The sequence below is a fragment of the Mya arenaria genome, chromosome 14 (genome assembly GCF_026914265.1).
Source record: "Mya arenaria isolate MELC-2E11 chromosome 14, ASM2691426v1".
Classification (NCBI taxonomy): domain Eukaryota; kingdom Metazoa; phylum Mollusca; class Bivalvia; order Myida; family Myidae; genus Mya; species Mya arenaria.
The window spans coordinates 58,941,738-58,966,968 of record NC_069135.1 but is presented as its reverse complement, the minus strand read 5'-3'; the positions used below and the strand labels follow the sequence as shown (position 1 = coordinate 58,966,968).

At 37.3% G+C, this 25,231-nt stretch overlaps 3 protein-coding genes across 3 annotated transcripts in view; 1 reads left to right on the top strand and 2 right to left on the bottom strand.

The window, feature by feature from the left end:
- Positions 1-1,479: 1,479 nt before the first annotated feature.
- On the bottom strand, positions 1,480-2,686 carry LOC128216320 (uncharacterized). Its single transcript, XM_052922881.1, has 2 exons — positions 2,587-2,686; positions 1,480-1,937 (listed from the first exon to the last, which is right to left on the bottom strand). The coding sequence occupies exons 1-2, from the start codon at positions 2,684-2,686 to the stop codon at positions 1,480-1,482; spliced, it is 558 nt and encodes a 185-aa protein (XP_052778841.1).
- Positions 2,687-5,713: 3,027 nt separating this feature from the next.
- LOC128216319 (tRNA(Glu)-specific nuclease WapA-like) lies at positions 5,714-7,006 on the top strand. Its single transcript, XM_052922880.1, has 2 exons — positions 5,714-6,492; positions 6,598-7,006. The coding sequence occupies exons 1-2, from the start codon at positions 5,714-5,716 to the stop codon at positions 7,004-7,006; spliced, it is 1,188 nt and encodes a 395-aa protein (XP_052778840.1).
- A 60-nt stretch (positions 7,007-7,066) lies between these two features.
- LOC128216318 (PR domain zinc finger protein 14-like) overlaps positions 7,067-25,231 on the bottom strand; it is an 18,452-nt gene continuing 287 nt past the window's right edge. The window contains exons 1-10 of the mRNA XM_052922879.1: positions 25,224-25,231; positions 23,483-23,487; positions 18,486-18,669; positions 17,952-18,112; positions 15,596-15,703; positions 14,781-14,931; positions 13,657-13,786; positions 13,018-13,144; positions 12,403-12,513; positions 7,067-7,189 (exon numbers count right to left, since the gene is read on the bottom strand). The exon at positions 25,224-25,231 is cut by the window's right edge and continues 287 nt beyond it. Of these exons, the coding sequence (XP_052778839.1) occupies positions 7,067-7,189; positions 12,403-12,513; positions 13,018-13,144; positions 13,657-13,786; positions 14,781-14,931; positions 15,596-15,703; positions 17,952-18,112; positions 18,486-18,669; positions 23,483-23,487; positions 25,224-25,231 (1,108 nt within the window). The remainder of the gene's footprint in view (positions 7,190-12,402; positions 12,514-13,017; positions 13,145-13,656; positions 13,787-14,780; positions 14,932-15,595; positions 15,704-17,951; positions 18,113-18,485; positions 18,670-23,482; positions 23,488-25,223) is intronic.

Here is a 25,231-nt window from a genome sequence, read left to right as displayed (position 1 = left end):
CGAATCGCTGGCAATTGACTTATCTAATCGCTGTCTTCTTATCGAACGGTGCGTTCTACATCAGGTCTTAGTTAACTAAAGTATAAAATAATGATTTGATTTATCAAATTATTATTGTACAAATTGCATGGCGGCCTTTTTGGATTTGTCACGGCCATCTTGGATTTTTTATTCTGGGTCTAGTGATTGAATGGAATTGCATTAGTCCTCAAGATAATGTGTTCCAAATTGGTGCCTTTCGCATTTTCTGTATTTTGGTAACCATGTGAATGGACTACCCGGGCAATGTTGACTTCTAATAATTTCTGAATTTTAACATTTAACCCCCCTCTCCCCCCCACACACAAACTCAACAGTCATTCTCATTTCACCAGGCTTTAAAATGTTTCAACGTATAGACGACCCTAGGACAGAGGTATAAGGTTCTCTACATTTGTTTAAAGCATCGAAATAAATATTGTTGAGGCAAAATTATGCCATCTTCCTGTTCCTGTTTTGCAACACTGTTATGCATAGAGAATAGAGTTTTGCATCAAATCCAGACACTCTTCAATGATTTTGTTAAAACGAGGCAAGAAACTAGGTAGAAGGGGTTTTAGATTTTTGAACATGGCTTTATTGTTGATAATTTTTATAAAAAAATAAATGAAAATCCTTTTTTGAATGCTGGTTTTGGAGTTCGAAAGTAACACGTCGTTTTAGATCTTATCACTTTTGTTTAGTTGAAAAGTATTCCTATCTTTAAAAATATTAAAGTGACACTTTTATTCGAAATCAATACAATCAAATGAATAACAAACATGAATTTTGACTTATATACCTTTATCTTTTTACTAAATAATGCATTTATGGGAAATATCTATTACTGATGACAAGATTGTAACCGTGTATTAAATAGATGAAAGCGCTAAAATATTAAATGACCGGTGAATGCTAAAAGATTTACTGTGATCTACTACAGTCTCATAAAGTAGAAATACCGAGTTTTATGCTCACTTCTTTAAAATTAATATCGGTATCCTTCATAAGAACCATTTTTTTCAACATTTTTTCATTCTTTTTGAAATATTTAAACAATATTATTAATTGTGGTAAATCCTATTTGGGGGTAAGAGTGCATCTTTAACGTTTAATAAAAAATGTCTACTTTTACTTTAAGAAAGGTTAATTTAGCACAGGTATGTTTGTCTTTTTAACGTCATCGTAGCTGGTGTGCTCTTGAAGCACCAGCGGCCTCGAGGTTTTTTCTCAAAGGCATTTCCGTATCGTCAATTTTAATTTAGATAATTTAGATAGTTATAAATTTAGTATGCAATACATTACATTAATTAATATTTGTATTTAATCTCAAAACGAGACCTACGTGAACAAATGGAAGTATTAAATTATAAACGAAACTCTTAATAATGGACGTATTTACGGTTTTTATGCACTGAGTAATAGGCATATTTTACAAATAACACTCTATATAATATCTTATTAATTGGAATCTCTGTAATTTGACCAGTAAAACTGCAATTCGTCGAAGTAGCAACCAAATATCCCACTGACATACTCCAGCCTTCCACCCTCCAGGTATCTGGGTGACGTCACGGGTACGCCACATGTTTCCAGCTGGCGCTTGTTTGTTGTGAATGTGACGCTAGGCCAGCGTGAGCCCGTAAACGCCGCGTGTTGTATCCATTCGTCCTCTCCAAACTCGTGCGCTGGCGTCCACGTTTGGTTTTCCGAACAGGCAGGGTTCCAGAATCCTCTCTGAACTGACCACACGCCATTATACTGGATCTTAAAGGCAAGCAGGTACTTGCCGCAGAGCATCTGTATTGCGGTGATCCGGCCATCATTCCAGGCGACAGAGTCATTGAATTTGACGAGATTGGTGTTGCCGGGGACACCGCCAAATAGATGACCCCCTGTGATAGTATGCAACGAACCGTCTGGAAAAGAAATTGGATTATGACTATTGTAAGATAAATGCAGCGATAGTTAGAAATGAAGGACCAAAATATATTTCACCTAATATATATTAAGTGCACCGACGCCCTCGAAGAATTTGCGCAATGTTAATACTATACACGGCCTTCTGGTCGCGTCTAGTTATAAAGATGGCGGACGCTATCAGCTTACGTATTTTTATAAAAACTGTTATTGCATCCTCTTTTCTAATCTGAGCACCTCGGCAATGTTCCTTCCGAAACAACATCGGATGTAAATGGACATTACAATTATTTTCATTTAACTACGCTGCAAGTAATTCGCGTAGAATTTTTTTCTCGTGCTATATTTGGGAGTGTTTTCTTTTATGTTCATCTATAAATGAATTCCCATACCGGAACGGTCACAAGAAGGCGGGGCTTAACCGAGCAATAACTATTATGCGAATTCATAGAAACGTTCTTCACGTAAACTTATGCTAGTGAGTAAATTACCACTGACAACATGGTACATAACTGTTATTATTTAACAGCCACTGCCGCTGAGTCGGAACGGTCACAAGAAGGCGGGGGTTTAACTGTGCAATAACTTTCATGCGGATATATAGAAAGTTTTTTTTCACGAAAACTAACGCTAGTTAGTAAATTGTACCATTGACAACATGGTTCATAACAGTTACTTCAGCCACGACCCGCTGATTCGAAACGGTCACAAGAAGGCGGGGCTTCACCGTGCTATAAGTAGCGTGCATGTTCATCACAACGTTATAAAGTTTTATCTTGTTACTTGAAATTATTGTTTTATAACGTAACCGGTTCTGCTGACTGTTTTAAAAATAAATTCAGATATTTGTTCTTTAAAACAAAGAAAAACAATACCCAGTAGTACAACCAAATAGTGTTGTCTAACCAACCCTCTTTTCTTCCATTTTAGATTGAGTTGATTCGCCAAAGAAATCATTTTGGTGATGCAGTAATAAATAATACAATTACAATACAATTAGCTTGAAAAACATTACAAGTAGAATGTATTTGTAGGCGAAACTTGGGCGTATCGTATCTTAACGTGTCATACCCAGTTATTTTGTGGACGTTTCGTACCAATCATACCTAGATTTTTAGACATTACGTACCCATTACGAAATTTAATTACGATGTCCCTAGCCACTGTCATATTTACCTTGAACATTACACTAGCGGATCCAGGGGGGGGGGGGGATAAAATCGCCCAAATTTTAATACAATGAAGGAGAAAAAAGTAAAGAATTACGCTCAAAATGCACTATTTCGGACTAGAAATTGTATAATATTTGCTCGAGGGAGTAGCCCCACCCCTTTGGCAACTATTCAATTCATTTTGGTTCTGAGGGTTGGGCTCAGGTCAAAAGGTTACGCCCCCTAAGTTGCAGTGCTAAACATGTTTAATTTAGTGAAAGCAACCAGACAATATGACGTCGTACAAAGCCATCTTGCCAACCCTCCCCTGCAGTACTTTTAGTGCTTTGATTTTTATACCAACTAGGAGTGCAATCGAAATTAGTCTCAGACCATTGTCCATCCTGCTGACAGACTGCTGTATTCGTTGTCGCAGTGGACATTATCGTATTCTCTGCACACGTGAACTTGATACGCCGTCCTATGTTGAACATGTTTCCCGATATTGAAGAGTTGTCTGGTACAGTTGGCATCCCACAGTCTATAATTAAAACAAAACAATATAAACTTCAGGGATAAGCTCAGTAGCCTTAAATCTAACAAAGATACTAGTTTAAAGCTCACATAGGGTTGTATTCATAAACAAATCATTTCCTAATTGCAGTCATTTTCTTATGTTAAATATCTCTTTAATCATATGATACAATAATTAATTGCTTTCTGAATGTAAGTATTTAGACATAAATACGCCAATTATTAAGCGCTCTCTGACGTCACGCTTTTCCCATAATTCTTTGTTTTTGTGTGTTCCGTCTTCATGATTTGAGCTTCTAAGATAATTAAAGTATTTTCATTGACTTTATTGAAAATGCACACTATTCTGTTAAAAGAATACCTGCTCAGGGAAAATACTTCGAGACTACACACTGTTAAAGGGATTAGACACCGGATGGTCTAAAATTCGGCAATATCAGTATTTCCTCAAAACAAGCCAGAAATTATCAGTGAGAGGTAGTAGGAGGCACAGTGGCTTGATGACAAAGGCTCATTAAAGTCACAATAAAAAAATTCAACTAGCCAAAATTATATTTTATACATACTTGAACATGTATATCATCCTAACTTGTTTCATATTACAGTATAGGGTATTTTTTTCAAATCTCATTTTATGTTTATGGCAATGTATTATATTCATGATATACATGTTCAAGTATGTATAAAATATAATTTTGGCTAGTTGAATTTTTTTATTTGTTTATTTGCCTTTGTCATCAAGCCACTGTGGTAGGAGGCCGATAATGTATCATTTTACATGGTTAAAATAATAGACGCAACGATCATGTTGCTGTCTCATATGCGTTTCCCCGTTTATAAATAGCGCATAAAGGTTTCCCAGGATAAATCCTATCTGTTAATGAATACAGCTTAATATACTGATGCTATTTTTAAACTTACTAGGATTTACACGGTAGACAACCCCAGTACATTTCGATTCGGAAAACTGCGCAAAAACTGCGTAAGATGTGTGGTATGCGATGTTATATATCAGTAAGCAATATCTAATGCGTTGTGCAAAACGATGTCAGGTTTTCGTCAATTTTCATTTTTTTTCTTGCATTTGTATCATCAAGGTGTCTAGATCCTTTAACAGCAGTTTATTACTATTAAACTATCATCAGCTGTAAAGGTAACCGCGTTTTGCACTGTCAGTATAATCTAATGACGAACTCACCGGTGGTTAAACCAGTTTGTAAGCGCTCATCCACAAACTTCGAACATTTTCATACGCTCAACATACATTTCCAGGTTGACCATGCTCTAGTGGTTAAAGGGACTGCACACCAGATTGGCACCAAATTTGTTTTTTTCTGTAACGAATCTCAGGACAATTATTTAATTTAATGTGCTACGTTTTGATATCATAATTGTAAAAAAGTACCAAAATGAAAAGAAAAATTGTGTTGAAGACCGGGTTCGAACCCGTGTCGCCAAAATAGCATTCAAACGTCGTATCCACTGAACAATGACGGCTTCCTATAATCGGGTGACATAATTAAGCTATACACCTAACTCGGTAATATCACGTGATAACACCGACTAGCCAATCACGCATAAGGAATGAATTATACTTGGTAGACATACCCAGTAATCTTTTTTAATGAAAAAATACGAAATAACTGCTAAACTTAAATAAATTGTAAACTATGTGGTACAATTAGTAGGTTTCAATGCATTGTACACATTAATTCCAAGTTTATGACAGTTTTCGACAATTTTCTTTTTTTTCTTGCAAATTGATCATCTGATGCACAGTTGCGTTAAGGTGTAAGATTCACATAAAAAGGATCTTATGCCGGTTCCATTTCATGGCACATACGACGCTTAAAGTCGGTCTGATAACTTGTGAACAATAGATTGTATGAATTTTTAAAATATTTAATATATTTTTTGTTTATTATGAATTGTGTATCATAGAGTACAAGAACACATTCTTTTAATAATTCTCAGTCCAAGAGATCACCAAAGGGACCGAATCGCTCGAATCAGATAGCTCGACTGTCCAAAAATACCGTACAGATACCAGGTAACTGTGGGTATGACCACTGAGCAATGTGACACCGACAATGACGACACCGAGGCGAAGCGACGACTTCGACGGCACAGTGACCAAGAATATCATGGACGACTACGACGACACTGTAACCAATGATTGCATGTACGACTACGGCGACACTGTGACCAATGTTTGTAAGTACGACTACGACGACACTGTGACCAATGATAGCATGTACGACTTCGACGACACTTCAACCAATGATAGCAAGTACGACTACGACGACAACGTGACCAATGGTTGCAAGTACGCCTACGACGACACTGTGACCAAGGATAGCAAGTACGACGAAAACAACACTGTGATCAATGAAAGCGTGTACGACTACGACGAAACTGTGATCAATGATAGCAAGTACGACTACGACGACACTGTGACCAATGATAACATGTACGAATACAACGACACTTTGATCAATGATAGCAGGTACGACGACTACGACGGCATTGTGACCAATGATAGCATGTACGACTATGACGGCACTGTGACCAAGGATAGCATGTACGACTATGACGACACTGTGACCAAGGATAGCATGTACGACTACGACGACATTGTGACCAATGATAGCATGTACGACTACGACGACACTGTGACCAAGGATAGCATGTACGACTACGACGACACTGTGACCAAGGATAGTAAGTATGACTTCGACGACACTGTGACCAAGGATAGTAAGTACGACTACGACGACACTGTGACCAAGGATAGCATGTACGACTACGACGACACTGTGACCAAGGATAGCATGTACGACTACGACGACACTTTGACCAAGGATAGCATGTAGAACTACGACGACACTGTGACCAACGATAGCAAGTACGACTGCGACGACACTGTGACCAAGGATAGTAAGTACGACTATGACGAAACTGTGACCAACGATAGCAACTACGACTACGACGACACTGTGACCAACGATTGTAAGTACGACTACGACGACACTGTCACCAAGGATTACAAGTACGACTACGACGACACTGTGACCAAGGATAGCAAGTACGACTACGACGACACTGTGATCAACGATAGCAAGTACGACTACGACGACACTGAGACCAAGGATAGTAAGTACGACTACGACGACACTGTGACCAAGGATAGTAAGTACGACTACGACGATACTGTGACCAAGGATAACAAGTACGACTACGACGACACTGTGACCAAGGATAACAAGTACGACTACGACGACACTGTGACCAAGGATAGCAACGACACCGTCACCAATGATAGCATGTACGACTACGACGACACCGTGACAAAGGCTTTCAGGCGCGGCTACGAAAGAAATTGAAAAAAACGTAATAAAGTATTACTTTGTGACTGTTTATTCGGCGTTACTTGTTTTATGTGATCACCATTGTGGTGTAGATGTTTTTAACATTGGATCAAACTTACCAGATGGCAGGCAATCCACTGGAGCCACCGACTCATCGCAACGGTCTATGTCCGAGCATCCGTCGCACGGTGTGTTTGGCTGAAAAAACGACAGTATTTGTAGAACATATTTGAACATTTATGATATGAACATTATGAGAAATTGCAAATATATAGTTATGTTATGTATATTTACAATATGATAAATGTGTGGCCTTTGTCTTGGCATTTCTGTGCCTTTTGATAAGCATTAAGAGCATAGACGATCGTCACATAGTAATAATATGGAATTTCAAAATTAATTTTATGAAAGTTTTACTTAAAAAAATCATTATATACTATATAAACACAACACTTAAAATGCGAATTGAAGAGGTTTGAAAATTACGAACAATTCCCCGCTAAAATACGTTAAATACAGGTTGCCATGGAAATTTTGTGGATGCAAAAATCAAAAGTGACAGTAAATTTTCCACAACAAAATATTTTCGATTCATATAAATATGCGTTCGCACCGAATTATCGTTTAAAAGAACAAAAAAAAGATACTAAATTCTGAGTGTTAAGTGCGAAATACTTTAACTAAGTGGACATTTGCTTAATGGTTTTTGGTTGCCAAAGCTCTTTAGTCCTACTCCCAAATAAGATTCAACACAATTAATACTATTTTGTTTAAATATACCAAAAAGAATGAATAAATGTCGAAAACAGTGGTTCTTGTCAAGGATGAGTTTAATTTGAAAGAAATGCGCAGAACACAAGGTATTACCTTTCAGACGATAGTATATCACAGTTAATCTTTTAGCACTCACCAATCATTTAATATTTTTGCGTGTTCAGCTATTAAATACACGGTTACAGTCTTGTTATCAGTAATTAATATTTTCCACAAATGCATTATTTCGTAGTAGATTATCGCTCAAAATTTAATTTTGTTATAATGGAGTATGTGTTTATTTTGAATACGAGTGTCACTTTAATGATTAAATGCGATTTCATCCCGCGATCCCATTGTCTGAGATATGAGCCTCAATGCTAAATATCCTTCATTCGGAACACCTCGGCCATTTTCCATTGAAAACAACCTCGGATGTATACCGGTACATAAGTAGAAGTAGTTCGCAAAAAAATGAATAATAGTATAAATCAATTGCAGTGTTTTAAGTTTTAAGGTGAACTTTGTGGGTTTTTTTTATTTTTAATTGATGAAAGTGAAGTATGTTATTTTATCAATAAATAAGATTCCAAAGAGTAAAATCCTTATGTTTAACTGCTTAGTTGAATTATCATGCGATCTACTTGCAGCGTAGTTAAATGTTAAAATTTCTGACATTGTAAACAGTCTATATACATTCGAGGTTGTTTTCGATGGAAATTGACCGAGGACATCCGAATGAAATAGTATTATGATTGAAAGTATACATACGCGAGGAAGATCTTCTTTCTTGGCGTAAATATATCCGGCCTCTCGGGCGACTGACAAAGACGGTGTTGTGACACTGTAGTAAATAACAGAACACAAGTGGAATCGTCGTTGGTAGTTGACATAACTGCAGCCAGGCGACGACGCGCATTCATCGGTACAGGCTTTGCTAGAAATATCCAGTAAAACTCTTCGGGTAAATAACAATGTGTTTGGTTGTTCTTGCAAAATCACTTTCCTCGATTTGTACAGTGTACTCGAACACGCTGAAAAAATCATCCACATAAGTAGAAGTAGAAATGTCACATATATACGCGACATTCTGCAGGCTGTATTTCGCGGAACTCATTCAATAATTAAACGTTGCTAAATATTTGCTCTGAAAAGGTTTGAACCGGAAACAATTATTTGAATATAGATCGAGGAAGCGGGAAGGCTTGTTGAACTGGCGGTAGACGCTTTCATTCCACGGGATGGTCAATATGATATTCCACTAGGAACTATTATTTACCTACCTCTTAAACTAAATGACTTTTAAAGTGGATCTATTATTTTAAAATGAAAGCATTTACTTGAGACAAAAATGAAAGTCAACAATGAATCGCTCTATTCAACCGGCATGCTCAGAATTATAAATGGCCGATGGAAAACTAACCCTAAACTGGATGAGCAACACCATCACCTAATGATAACTATGAGCAACACCACCACCTAATGATAACTTTGAGCAGCACCACCACCTAATGATAACTATGAACAACACCACCACCTAATGATAACTGTGAGCAACCAACACCACCACCTTATGAAAACTATGAGCAAAACTACCACCTAATTATAACTTTGAGCAGCACTACCACCTAATGATAACTATGAACAACACCACCACCTAATGATAACTGTGAGCAACACCATCACCTTGTGATAACTATGAGCAACACCACCACCTAATGATAACTATGAGCAACACCATCACCTAATGATAACTATGATCAACACCACCACCTAATGATACCTATGAGCAATACCATCGCCTAATTATTACTATGAACAACACTATCACCTAATGACAACTATAAGCAACACCACCACCTAATGATAACTATCAGCAACACCACCACCTAATGATGACTATGTGCAACAACACCATCTATTGATAACTATGAGCAACACCACTATCTAATGATAACTATGACCAACACCACCATATAATGATAACTATGACCAACGCCACCACCAAAAGCATTAATCAGCATTTTGTTGTTTATTGTCCTCACATACACATCATAGCCGGATTATCTTGAAGAATAACACAGATATTGTGATTATTGTATTCAGCAAAATGTTTATTTGTATATAAAGAGGAGCCAAATTAAAACAACCTAAAAGTTTCACAATAAATTTATTGAATAAATAGACATTGTCAACCAAGATAATACAATCATTTATTAACAAAAATGTATCTGTAAACCCATTATTTATAAATAACTTAAATTTCAAAAACAAAAACGAAAACAAAACAAAATAACCATCACATTTATGTACATTTATGTATTTATTTATCTAACAAGAAGAAAGTATTCATTTATTCAAATGAACTGCCATATGAAATTTGAGTTCGAATGGTTGTGAGTACGATTTGCCACAAATCGAGCACGTGCACATTCTGTCTCGTGCGTGCGTTCTTCTCACGTGACTGTCATGTGCCGCGTGGGATGCAACGCTTTTCCACAATGCTTGCACTGGAAAGAGAAATAAAATCAATCAAACATTATAATACATCGTAAGATAAATATATTTTCTTTCTTTTTTTCTTAAAGGAACACTCTGCTATTTGTCAACACCTTAAAAAAAAACAGTAACAATCGGTAAATTGACGTGAACGCGTTTTACCGGAGATCCTGAAACATTAAATCCGTCTGAAATGAGACGAAACCTAACATGTTTAACAAAGCTTAAACAATCTGACATAAATCAGCACTAAATTAACCTATCTGCCATAAGACAACACTAAACCCATCTGACAGAAGACAATACTAAACCCATCTGACTTAAGACAACACTAAACCCGTCTGCCATAAGACAACGCTTAACCCATTTGACATAAGACAACACTTAACCCATCTGACATAAGACAACACTAAACCCGTCTGACATAAAACAACACTTAACCCATCTGACATAAGACAGCTAACATAAGACAATACTAAACCCGTCTGACATAAAACCCATCTGACATAAAACAACACTTAACCGATCTGACATAAGACAACGCTCTACCCATCTGACATAAGACAACGCTCTACCCATCTGACATAAGACAACACGTAACCCGTCTGACATAAGACAACGCTCTGACAGTCTGACATAAGACAACGCTCTACCCATCTGACATAAGACAACACGTAACCCGTCTGACATAAGACAACGCTCTGACAGTCTGACATAATACAACGCTCTACCAATCTAACACGAGACAACACGTAACCCATCTGACATAAGACAACGCTCTACCCATCTGACATGAGACAACACGTAACCCGTCTGACATAAGACAACACTAAACCCGTCTGACATAAGACAACTCTTAACCCGTCTCACAAAAGACAACACTATACCGATCTCACATGAGACAACACTTAACCCGTCTGACATAAGACAACGCTCTACCAGTCTGACATAATAAAACGCTCTACCCATCTGACATGAGACAACACGTAACCCATCTGACATAAGACAACGCTCTACCAGTCTGACATAATAAAACGCTCTACCCATCTGACATGAGACAACACGTAACCCGTCTGACATAAGACAACACTAAACCCGTCTGACATAAGACAACTCTTAACCCGTCTGACACAAGACAACACTCTACCCATCTGACATGAGACAACACTTCACCAGTCTGACATGAGACAACACTAAACAAAGCAGACATAAGACAAGACTTAACCCGTCTGACATAAGACAACACTAAACCCATCACACATGAAACAACACTAAACCCGTCTGACATAAAGCAACTCTAAACCTATCTGACATGAGACAATACTAAACCCGTCTGACATAAACCAACGCTGAACCCATTTGACATAAGACAGCACTAAACCCATCTAACATAAGACAACGCTAAACCCATCTGATTTAAGCCAACGCTTAAACCATCTGACATATGACAGCACTAAACCCATCTGACATAAGACAACACTAAACCCATCTGATTAAAGCCAACGCTAAACCCATCTGACATAAGACAGCACTAAACCCATCTGATTTAAGCCAACACTTAAACCATCTTACATAAGACAGCACTAAACCCATATGACATAAGACAGCACTAAACCCATCTGACATAAGACAACACTAAACCCATCTGATTAAAGCCAACGCTAAACCCATCTGACATAAGACAGCACTAAACCCATCTGACATAAGACAACACTAAATTCGTCTGACATAAAACAGCACTAAACCCGTCTGACATAAACCAAAGCTTAACCCATCTGACATAAAACAAGGCTAAATCCATCAGACATAATAAAGCACTAAACCCATCTGACATAAGACAGCACTAAACTCGTCTGACATAAGACAGCACTAAACCCGTCTGACATAAACAAACGCTAAACCCATCTGACATAAACCAAGGCTAAACCTATCTGAAATAAACCAACGCTAAACCCATCTGATATAAGACAGCACTTAACCCATCTGACATACACCAACGCTAAACCCATTACACAAAATACAACGCTAAGCCATCTGACATAAGAAAAAACACAACCCATCTGACATAAGACAAGACTTAGCCCATCTGATATAAGACAACACTAAACTCATCTGACATAAGACAGCACAAAACCAGTCTGAATTAGATATTATCTAACCTTGAATGGTTTCTCCCCCGAGTGTTGGCGAATGTGCGTCCTGAGGATGCTGGAGGCTGTGAACGCCTTGTTACAATACACGCACTTGTACGGCCGCTCCCCGCTATGTACCTGCAGCATAAATACTTTTTATACAACACCTTTAACAACAGCAGCAACAAAAACGACAATGACAACAAAATCGACAATAAAAGTAACAGCAGCAGTAATAGCAACAACTAAATTGTCGTCTTTATATTCGTTGTCGCCTTTATCGTCATCCTCATTAGCAGAAGCAGCAACAACAGTCGTCGTAAGCCACTTTGATCATCATCATCATCATCATCATCATCATCATCATCATCATCATCATCATCATCACCACCACCACCACCACCACCACCACCACCACCACCACCACCACCATCATATCAGCGTCGTCGACGTTGTCGTCGTCGTCATTGTCATAAGTTTCCTTGTCCTCCTCGTCCTCCTCCTCATCATCAGCAGCATCAGCAGCAGCATCAGCAGCGTCGTAGCAGTCTTCGTCGTATACATCGTCAGTCATTATCTTTGATTCGTTTTCATATAACAATAAATATTGCAAATATATTAACATCCCGAAATGGAACCTACCCTCATATGCTTGTTAAGACTTGATGACTGACTAAAACTCTTGTTGCAGACGACACATTTGTGGGGTCGATGCTTTTCGTGCACGTGCAGAATGTGGATCCGCAGACGATCTCGTTTCTCGAACGATCTGAAATGAAAACAAAGATAAAGAAACATATTATATAATAGTATTTAAAATAACTGTTATGACTGGTATTCACCAGCAAATGCAAGTGTTGTAGAACGATTAAAATTGTTTATCCATTCACATAACAATTACAGTCGAACCCCGTTGGCTCGAACTCCCAAAGACCAGCGAATTTACCTCGAACCTCGGAAGATTCGAGCCAAGCTGGAATACATACGTTCAGCCTTATGGAATCGGTCGTATACATTCACTTCGAGCCAACGAAAAATTCGAGCCAAGCGAGTTCGACCCAACGGGGTTCGACTGTATAATATATATGTCATGTTTTACGCAATGATTTTCCAATACAAGAATCTATCGTGTGTATATGTGTATATGTTATTAAGAATAATAAGCGGGACTTTCCAAGGGATGTCTTGCACCTCGGCACCGGAGATATCTTGGTCATCGGGACGCTTAAACTCCGGAGTGCGTCTAGAATTATGATTAAATGAGGCTATTATAGCACCAACCTTGTACACAGATGGCAGGGGAACTTCCGGTCGCCCTGGTCCACACAACGGGTGTACTTGAGGTGCTTGTCACGGTAGTAGCAGTAGGCGAACACCTTCCCGCACCGCTCACACGGGTAACCCTCAGAATCTGTGACAGGGAGACAGCTATGGTTTTTAGTTCATTCAAACGAAGTTGTCGTCCGAACAGAAAATCTCGTTCAAAAGGAAACACAGTTGAACAGTTTTTGTTGAAATAGTTTTATAACAATTGGTTCATTGCGTGACAACCTACACTGTCGTGGAAGGGAGGTAACTGCAGCTTGCTTTAATTAAAAACATGCCTAATTAATTACCGTTCGACACACCTCGGCCATTTTTCATCGAAAACAACCTCGATTGTATGCCGGTACATCATTAGAAGTAGTTAGTTAAATTTTGAATAAAATATTAATTAATTGTACAGGTTTTAAACGTGTAATTTGTATTAATGAATTTAAATTGATTGCAAATAAAGTGTTTTATTGCATAACTGATTAAGATACCTAAGACTTAAATTAATTTAGTTTATAACTGCTAAATTGAAATGACTACTATATAATTTGATGCTTAGTTAAATGTAAAGATTGGACATTGTTAATCGTCCATATACATCCGACTTTGTTTTCGATGGAAAATGGCCGAGGTGCTCCGATTGTTTTTATAATTATATCATATTTTGACTGTGCCCTTTTAACACCACATTTTAATAGCGTATTTTCATCTTGGCCATTTTCCATCGAAAACATTCTCAGATGGTTATGTACGGTTAATAATGTCAGAAAATCTTTACATTTAACTACGCTGCAAGTAGAGCGCGTAGTAATTTCATTTTAGCAGTTAAGCTCTTAATTTTAATAGTATATTAAACAAAACACTTCACTGGCAATCAATCAAATTTAATAATAGAAAGTACACGTTAAAACAGTACAATTAATTAATATATAATTTAAAATTTAACGAACTACTTCTACTGATGTACCGGTATACATCCGCGGTTGTTTTCGATTGAAAATGGCCGAGGTGTTCCGAATGATTGGTAACCGCATACACCTTTCTTTATAATAGCCGTATATCGTAATACCCGTATCATTCTGTACACGTACCGTCTGCCTCCTGCCGTGACTCACTTCCAGTGGCCTCCTTTGGGGCGACAGGGACGCCCATGAACTGCAAATAGCTGTCTCCGTACCACACCAGATGTTCGCTGTCCCGGGGAATATCTCTGCACGCCTCGTAGTAAACGTCGCCTTCGACCTGCATTGTACATGTACGCATGAGTACGGGAATAATGTATCCATGAACAGCTTCAATAGTTGCCCCGTACCACGTCCAATTTCACATTCTTTTATCGATAATCCTCCAGGCACGGCAATACTTGTACATGTATATAGTTTTTATAGAACAGCACGTGCTAATTAATCAGGGGTGGATCCAGAATTTGACATTAGATGGAGCATGACTTAAGAGGCACGCACGGTAAGGGGAAGGAATGCTCCCACACCCCGGAACCGAAAGATATATGCTTCTTATTCGTGATGTAGGTTTTGCTAGTTTAAATATACGGGGGGGGGGGGGGGGGGGGCGTGATTCAACAATCATTTAGGGGATTTTGCTTTTGCTCAAAATAGAGAACAAAGATTATATGCAAGTGTTGATGTCAAAAGATTGCGATGACCAGACCGACACATTATGTATGTCCCATTTTAAATCCAAATTCATGGTATCACATATGATCACATACATTAACTTGATCAAGAACGGCAGACTGGTGAGTGTGTGTGTGCGTGCGCGCGTGTGTGTGTGTATGCGTGCGTACGTGCGTGCGTGCGTGAGTGCGTGTATTGTTTGTATTATTTTACTGCTTCAACTCAAATTTACTGACTGTTTATATTATGATAAACGCTATTTAAACACGCACCTGCAAGGCCACGAGATTCTGTTCCAGCGAGTAGCGCGCGCAGTTTACGAACGCCATCCAGTTACCAGCGTTACGTCGCCCGTCGATAAAGTGGCTCAGACGTCCATCCTGAAATATCTGACGTCAGTACAGTCACGTCATATTAGGACTCGCAACTGAATAGTATACAACTCGGTACATGGGCTTAGTGGATACTATTTAGTCGTAAAGGTATTGTGGTAGCTTTTTTCTATCACAATTAAAGAAATAGTATGATGATTAGAGAAAGGGATTAGTTTAAAGCTGCACTCTCACAGATTGGACGTTTTGACAAGTTTTATTTTTAGTTTTTTTGTTGTCTTGGAACAAGCCAATTTTTGCGAAAATCTATGGAAATCAGTTATATTAGACTGCTGACAATAATTAAATCTCAGGTTTTTATATTTAAGTTTAAAAAATGATGTTTTTATGCATTTTTCTTAAAGCTGCACTCTCACAGATTGGACGTTTTGACAAGTTTTTTTTTTTGTCTTGGAACAAGCCAATTTTTGCGAAAATCTATGGAAACCAGTTATATTAGACTGCTGACAATAATTAAATCTCAGGTTTGTATATTTAAGTTTAAAAATTGATGTTTTTATGCATTTTTCTTAAAGCTGCACTCTCACAGATTTACCATTTTTACATTTTTTTTTATTTTTTGTCTTGGAAATATAAAAATCTGCGATCTGATCTTTTGTCAGCAGTCTTATATTACAGGGTTTCATGGATTTTCGCAAAAAATAGCTCGTCCAAAGACAAAAAATAAAAAAGTTGTCAAAACGTTCGATCTGTGAAAGTGCAGCTTTAACCATAATACATTAATTTTCGAATTAAAATATGAAAATTTACGATCTGATTTTTGTCAGCAATCTAATTTCATTGGTTTGCAGATATTTACGCGAAAATTTGCTCTTTCCAAGACAACAAATAAAAAAAGTTTTAAAATGGTATATCTGTGAGAGTGCAGCTTTAAAGCTGATACTTCTGTATTATTTAAGCTTGATTTTGAACTAAGTTTTTAGATGAGTTGAAACGTTCTCGATAATTTCATTTGTGAGAGCACAAGAGAACTCACACCTGGCTCGAACCCTAAACCTTTCTTGTGAGAGGCGGGCATCTTACCCACTATACCACCGAAACTTTATCTTGGCTTGTCCCATAGAACATGCATAGGACTTGAACGTTAAGTCTTTATAATACGTGTGCTTATAGTTTTCTGGTTAATGTACTTTGTGAAAATTGAAAGTTTCTGCCATTTTCATATTCCTCCGCAATGTCTCGGATACTACGTTAATTAAATATAGCAGTAAGATAGAAAAATAGCAATGTTTTATTTGATGATTGAAGTTGAATGATAAAGTCGAACCCCGTTGACTCGAACTCCCAGGGACCGGCCAAAATACCTCGACCCCGGAAAATTCGAGCCAAGCAGTATTGCTTTCCTTCAAGTATAATGAAATCGATCATTTACATCAGTTCGAGCCAACAAGGAAATCGAGTCGAGTGAGTTCGAGCCAACGGGATTGCATCATAACATCCCAAGAAAAGATAGAATTTGTACGTTTTGCAACGAATATCACTTTCGGGTGATTTGCCCAAAAATGAATAATACAATTCAAAGTGACACGCTTATTTAAAATCAATACATACACATGAATGAAAATTGTAAATCATGAGTGAAAGACCTTTAACTATTAACTAAATAATGCATTTATGGAAAATATTAATTACTGATAACATTAGTGTAACCGTGTATTTAAAATGTGAAATCTCACAATTATTAAATGGTTGGTGAGTGCTAAAAGGGTTCACCGTGATCTACTATCGTATCATAAGGTAGAAATACCGTGTTGTCTGCTCCTTCCAAATTAAACTCGGCATCGTTCATAATAACCATTATTTTCGACATTCATTCATGCATTTTGGTAGATTAAAACACTTTTGTCAATTGTGGTAATTCTTATTTGGAAGTAAGAGTGCATCTTTAAGAAAAGAATAACTTAAATATTTTGTTTGCAATTAACCAACGAAACAAAGGTTAACACACTATGTTATGTTATGTTATGTTATGTTATGTTTTGTTATGTTATGATATGCTATGCTATGCTATGCTATGTTATGCTATGCTATGCTATGCTATGTTATGCTATGCTATGTCATGTCATGTCATGTCATGTCATGTCATGTCGTGTCGTGTCGTGTTATGTTATGTTATGTCATGTATGTCACGTCATGTTATGTCATATTATGTTATGCTATGTCATGTCATGGTATCTAATGCTATTTAAGGCTCAATTAAGAAGTTATAAAAGTTTGTAAAATATTATCAACGAACCTCCCACATGTGTGAAGTATCGTCCTGGGCCTTGACCTCACTGGTGTTAATCACGCGGCTGTTAAAGGGGCCAAACCTGGTTCCCTTGGTGACGACAGTCTTGGAGCAGAAGACCCCGTATTGAGAGACGGCCCCTAGCTCTGTCTTCTTGATAGCCAGGCCTAATAAAAATCACCAAAATATAATGTCCAACCCCGTTGGCTCGAAATCGCTTGGCTCGAATTCCTCGTTGGCTCGAACTGGATGTTAAGGATCTATTTCTATATACTGTAGGTAGCTCGAAAATTTTGAGGCTCGATGTATTTTCGCCTACCCCAGTGAGTTCGAGCAAACGGGGTTCGACTGTATTTCATAGTTCATACACAGAGATGTTGTTTTGTTTTTTTTGTTTTTTTCATTTGATTTTTAGTTATAAATCAAGATACATGTTAATGCATTTTATTTTATGACGTTTACATAAGATATTCGTTGAGAAATTAAATTATCAAAATAGATTGTAACAAAATACGTATAAGAACACATATGGGAAAATACCTTCTGGGAGTTCCAGACCCTTGACCTCGATGACGCGCGAGTCACGTGTTTCATTTGTGACGTCATCTTGCGTACCGGAAATAGACTGATGAGCGGGAGGCGGGGTGGAGCTTGACGATGGTTTCCGGTCGCCAAGAATTCTGTCGATCCCTGAAAATGAGTTAATTCGAAAATTGAAATTTGGCTTAAGTTAAAAATAAATAAATTGTTTATAGTAAACCCGGACACGACTTATGATTGAGATCAGGCATTGAAAGAGCTAACACGTTTAAAAAGTATGTGGTACGTTACATTAAAGCACCATTCCACTGTATCACTCCTCCCCCCCCCCCACACACACATGTCCGGTGAAAAGCGGGGACTTTGATTTTCGACTTTTGACATCCGGGGACATCCAAGTGAGGCCTTTTCCCGGCTATATCGACACTGCGTGGCCACCTGGAAGGTAAAAACACGACCCATTTTCTCCGCTATTCCTCCCCGGTATACATCCCGGACCTGGAGGCCGTGGTTCCAATTGGCAGGTGCATAAACATTGATGTGCGTGAAGTTAGCACCGTAGCACCGTATCACCATATCACCGCGGCGATGCGGTGCTAGCACCGTATGGTGTTTCTAGCACAGTTTCGAATTAAAATTGGCCCTATATAAGAAACAGTCGGAACATAGGGCCTATTCAACAAAAACAATAGCTTTATATTTTTTAGAGACAGATATTGCCGAAATTTACATTCAATGCCTTATAGATAGAAATTTGCCATCCCCGATTCGCATCTAACGATCAACAATCGAATCATCGCCGAACCATTGACTGCTACCGAACATCCGTATTAACATTTTGGATGCTATAATAGGTACAGGAGAGTAAACAGTGATTGCTTACAGGGGAAAAGAGAGTTGAGAGCCACTAACCCAACTCAGATGCGCCCAGGCCGGGGAATCGAACCTAATAGTTTGGTTAGGGTTTCATATTTTCGAAAATAAGTAGGGTAGGTAGATTTTTTTTAATTTTATTTTTATTTTTATTATTAGGCTTTATATAAGAGTGTTATTTTCATCATAGGAGAATGGTGTTAAGGTAATCTTTTGTACAAAGCGTTCGTTTTTTAACTACATAATTATGCGATCGCACTTACTTTTTTATTTTACTTTATTTATTTGTTTTCATATTTTTACCAACTGACTGTAAAAATTGTGGGGTCGGCGCCTTTTTCGTAGGTAGGGTCGTGTAACCCGAACCAAATGTATGTTTTTAAGGCCTGGGGGATAATTTCAGAACATTGCTTGGTTGTCTGTAAATATTACGTTTTGCTAATTAATTACAGCACTTACAAACTACTTCAAATGACATGGTCCCGTTTAGTGAACTGTATTGTACATTTTTTTTGAACTAAATTAAACTATACACTATCGCGAATTTTAATTTCGCAGTCGACATGCAATTACTCGAGGGGGGATTTGAGCTCGAATTGCCCGCATTCGGAGCTCCTCGGCCATTTTTTTTTTTTATCGAAAACAGCCTCGGATGTATTTGGACGGTTTACAATGTCAGAAATCAGGTCTTTTAAGTCCGCTGCAAGTAAATCGCGTAGAAATGTAATTCATCAGTTAAACTTCATGACTTAATTATTGGGAATGCTAATTATGTTTACAATCAATCAATTTACTAAGATCAACAAATGCAAGCTTAAATACTACATTTAATTAATGATATATTCAAACTTTTACGAACTACTTTTCTGATATACCGGCATACATCCGAGGTTGTTTTCGATAAAAATGGCCGAGAACTTCCGCATGGAATTACCCGATATTTGGAGCAACCCAGATATTTTTTTATATCAGATATGTATCCCTTTTACCTTAAATTTCCATGACAGAAACATGTAACACTGTCCATTAGGTGGACCCATGCTCTTGTGTTAAAGCTGCACTCTCACAGATTGAACGTTTTGACAACTTTTTGTTTTGTATTTGAACAAGTCAATTTATACGATAATGCATGGAAACCAGTGATATGAGACTGATGACAAAAATGAGATCTCAGATTTTCATATTTTAGTTCAAAAAACTGATGTTTTATTCATTTTTCTTAAACCATTATTAACGCTTTTAGCCATAAACATTTATTTTTGAACAGAAATATGAAAATTTGCGATCTGATCTTTTGTCATCAATCATTTATCACTGGTTTGCAGATATTTACGCAAAAATTGGCTCATTTTAAGACAAAAAAATATAACAGTTGTCAAAACGGTAAATGTGTGAGAGTGCAGCTTTCAAAACTTTTTATTCATTTTTTGAAAGAGATGTAGTTCAGTAAGCACTTTTCTACACATTTTTTATCTTTATTTTATTTACACGCCCGTTTGAAAAAGTGACTCATTATTTCATCCGCCATGGTTTCGTACGGTGTCCAGTGTCTTCTGACTTCAGTGTCACTTGACTAGTTTTCCCAGAATATTTAGACCAAACTTGGCTATGAAGAATGGGCATACTAGTACACATTGGGCCGATTGTTAAGAACTTTGTTAAGTTAACAACGTTGTTAGCGTCATCGTTGTTAACTTTCAAAACAATAATGCTTTAATGGATATACTTGTGATCTGCTATATTGTTAACACGCTTGGGGACAACAGTTTCAGCTGTACTTGTTTATATTTAAATATTTGACCGCATCATCAAATAGTTCACGTTTAAAAATGTTGTCGTCCATTTCCATCCATTGTTTTACATTGGTTTATCCATAAATTCCTTCCCACATAATACTGTCGGCTCCTTTGTCGGTCCTAGCGCATTTAAAGGGACTAGACACCAGATGATACAATTGCATGAAAAAGAAAAATTGTCAAAAACATTGTTGTGTACAACGCATTGAATCTTACTAACTGATGTATCATCGCTTACGACACATGTATCTTTCCGTCGGAAAGATACATGTGTCGTAAGCGATGATACATCAGTTAGTGATAACGTCCCGGACGTCCGGGATTGTCCCGGAAATCGTATCTCTGTCACGGAGTCACGGAGGGTGCATGTTTGTCCCGGAAAGTCATAAAAAAAACGAAAAAAAATAATCTCGGAATCGGAATCGATTATCTTAATTTTACCAATGTAAGTCAGCTATTTTGCCTGTCCGGGACACTGGTCGTAAAACACAGGACATGTTGACACTAATCCGTTAATTGGTACGTGTGTCGTCGAGGTCATCGTCAATCACCCGATAATTGATCTATCGGCCTATTGTTGTGCTTAACGAGTGGGGGAGGGTTCTTGTATACAAATTCATTGTTTTCATATGGATTTGTTTGGTCTTATGAATGATAGCTTTTAATTGATGAATTGATATTTTTCACACATTTTACCAACAAACGAGCATGAAGGTAAGTTCAAAGAAAGTGACAAAATGAGTAAAAAAAACAAAATTAAAACACGGAAAACATCCCATATTCCTTTCAAATTTCAAAGTCGATACGTCGTTATACTTTTAACAACTTACGCGTCCATAAGGAATTTTAGTGTTTTGACCTTTTTTCCGAACTATCGTGTGTATTTTTACGCCGAAATTAAACTGACGAAATGGGGTTTACAGGTGGTTATATAGAGTGCTTTAATCACGTGACCATGGTAAGTCACGTGATCGCTTTATACAGCCGATTGTTGACACGTCTCTATCAAAATTATATGCATCTCCAAACGGAAAAAAAGCTCATCGACTGGAAAATCTTCTTTATCGTCTGGAAGATATGTGTGTCATAAATTGCAAACGTTTTAAATGTGATGAAAAAATAAATATTTGTAACGCATGTTCTCAAAAGCGCGGGAAAACAGGTGCCCGTATAGTTGTTTATTTCCTGTTTTGATGAAACCGAAAGTAGACTGCATATCCTCCTGGTTAGCACTTCATTTAAAGCCTGGGAAAATATCTGGTGGTTTTATTTTTTCAAGAAAAGGCAGAAAAAAACAAACAACCATGTCAGGTAAAAAATACGTCTTGGCAGTCAAAATAGGTACATTTTCCCGACGTTAAAAACGACTAAAATAGCCCCAGATATGCTATAGAATGCACCACAGACGTTCCCCATTTAAAAAAAAATTCCGGGGGGGCATGCCCCCGGACCCCCCTAGTGTGCGTTGACATTACGATGGGTGTCCCGGAATCGACCCAAGAAATTATCACATGTATTCTTTCGCAGTTTTGCTCATTTTACCATTTCGAAATTAACTAGGGTTTTCTACCACGTGAATCCCAGTCAAATAAAAATAGCGTCGGTGTGTTTATCTGTACTCATAAACGGATATGATATAAACTGGGAAACCATTATGCGCTATTTTAAACGGGGAAACACAGATGAGACCATTCGGAGCTCCTCGGCCATTTTTTTCAAAAACCATCTCGGATGTATTTGGACGGTTTACATACTCAAAAAGTTGGTACGTTTAAGTCCGCTGCAAATAGATCGCGTAGTAATCTTAATCAGCAGTTAAACTTTATGACTTAACTCTTGGGAATCTTAATTATGTTCGCAATAAAATACTTCATTTGCAATCAATTTAAACTGAGATCAATAAGAACAACGTTTAAACAACTACATTTAATTAATGATATTATTCAAAAAATTACGAACTACTTCAACTGATGTACCGGCATACATCCGAGGTGTTTTCGATAACATGGCCGAGGAGTTCCGAATGAGATGAGACAGCAACATGATTGTTGCGTTTATTATTTTAACCATGTCAAGTGATGTATTATCGGCCTCCTACTAGCTCGCATTTTAAATCTATATTGTTTTGAGGAAATACTGTATTTGCCGACTTTTGGACACTCTGGTGTGTAGCCCCTTTAATATTTAAACAAGTTGAACAACTCTTATAATTGACAGTCTAAACCCGTAGGAAGTTATCTCCCTTAGCAAACAACAACGTTATTTTAGGCTAAGTTTTTTTTATTTAACGAACATTGAATCACAGATCAGAAAATGGCAGTCCATTACGTCATCTGAAAAACACAAAAAAACATGAGGGTCATTCAAACTACAATCAGTATAACATTGGTCTTACTATAAGTTATGAAACAAACTATAGAAGGTTGTCTAGTAAGTGAAATAGTTAGCGCTCTTGCTTTTTAAAGTGATACTCGTATATAAAATAAGTACATACACATGTATAACAAATATATATATTTGAGTGATAAACTTAATAATGCATTTATGGAGAATATTAATTAATGATAACAAGATTGTAACCGTGTATTTAATAGCACAAATACTTAATGACTGGTGGGTCCTAAATGATTTACAGTGATCAACTATCGTCTCATAAGGTAGAAATATCGTGTTTCCTGCACTTTCTTTTAAATTAAACACGGTTTCCTTCATTAGAACCATTGGTTTCGATATTTATTCATCCTTTCAGGTAAATTGCAACTATTGTTTTAAAGATGCACTCTTACTCCCAAATAAGGTTTACCACAATTCATAATATATTTTTAATATTCCAAAAAGGATGAATAAATGTCCAAAACAATGGTTCTTATGAAACATGCCGAGTTTAATTTGAAAAAAATGAGCATAAAACACGGTATTACTACCTTATGAGACTTTAGTAGATCACAGTAAATCTTTTAGCATTCACCAATCATTTAATATTTTTGCGCTTTCTGCTATTAAATACACGGTAACAATCTTGTTATACGTAAATAATATCTTCCATTTATGCATTATTTAGTAAGTAGTTAAAGGCTTATCAGTCAAAATTTATGTTTGCTATACATGTGTATGTACTTATTTTAAATAAGAGTGTCACTTTAATTGTAGTACAGCGTATTTGGAAGCAAGAGTGCATCTTTAACAGGTGTTTGATTCCCGGCCCTGGACGTATGTGAATTTGGTTTGTGGTCACCAAGCTAGGCAAGTGGGTTTTCCCCCGGATACTCACAACTGAAGTTTGAATTAAATTGATCATGGTCCGTATATGGCAGTATGTTAACATAACACCGAAGGAAAGACATTTGACAAATGTCGTGACCTTACATTGTTAAAAAATATCACTTATCCTTCAATTCTTTCTGTATCCATTATTCAGTCGAACCCCGTTGGCTCGAACGCAGAGGGAACAGTGAAAATACCTCGAGCCTCGGGGAATTCGAACCAAGCGGGAATGATAAATTTAAGTTTAAAGAAATTAGTCCTTTACATCCAGTTCGAGCCATCTGGGAAATCGAGCCAGGCGAGTTCGAGCCAGCACGTTTCGACTGTATTTGTTATGCTTTCAGACCTCCTATTCAATAAGGTCACTGCATTGAATTTTTTTTTGAACTGAGACCACACACATAAGTTGTATATTCAATTAAAGTAATTTTAAATAACAATACATGTAGGGTCAGAACATTGGTAAACTTTATACTCAAAACACCATCCGAAAACATAATTATAATTTTATCAATAAACTCGTTCTAAATTCATAACTCGTTTTGGCTTGGTATCAAACACTGGTCTTAATTGAATCTAAGATCGATGTAGCTAATCGGATTGTTCGATGTATATAACAGACTATCCTGTGGACAAAGTCACAGATGTATGACCATTAGATTGACTTAAGTTGTATATTTAAAACCATTCCATACCTCGATATAAACGTTCTTCCTCCTGGTCTTGTTCCACGTTTAGGTGTGAATACAGTTGACCCCGTGACAGAAGTGTTCGTCGCAGGTGGCGTTTGCTCCACAATGAGTACATTGAGAG

Coding starts and splice junctions, on each gene's coding strand:
- LOC128216320 (XM_052922881.1), bottom strand. CDS start 2,686: ATGCACGCTACTTATAGCACGGTGAAGCCCCGCCTTCTTGTGACCGTT. Junction 1,938..2,586: donor TATGAACCATGTTGTCAATG/GTACAATTTACT, acceptor TTTCTTTTCCAG/ACGGTTCGTTGCATACTATC.
- LOC128216319 (XM_052922880.1), top strand. CDS start 5,714: ATGACGACACCGAGGCGAAGCGACGACTTCGACGGCACAGTGACCAAG. Junction 6,493..6,597: donor ACTTTGACCAAGGATAGCAT/GTAGAACTACGA, acceptor GACCAACGATAG/CAACTACGACTACGACGACA.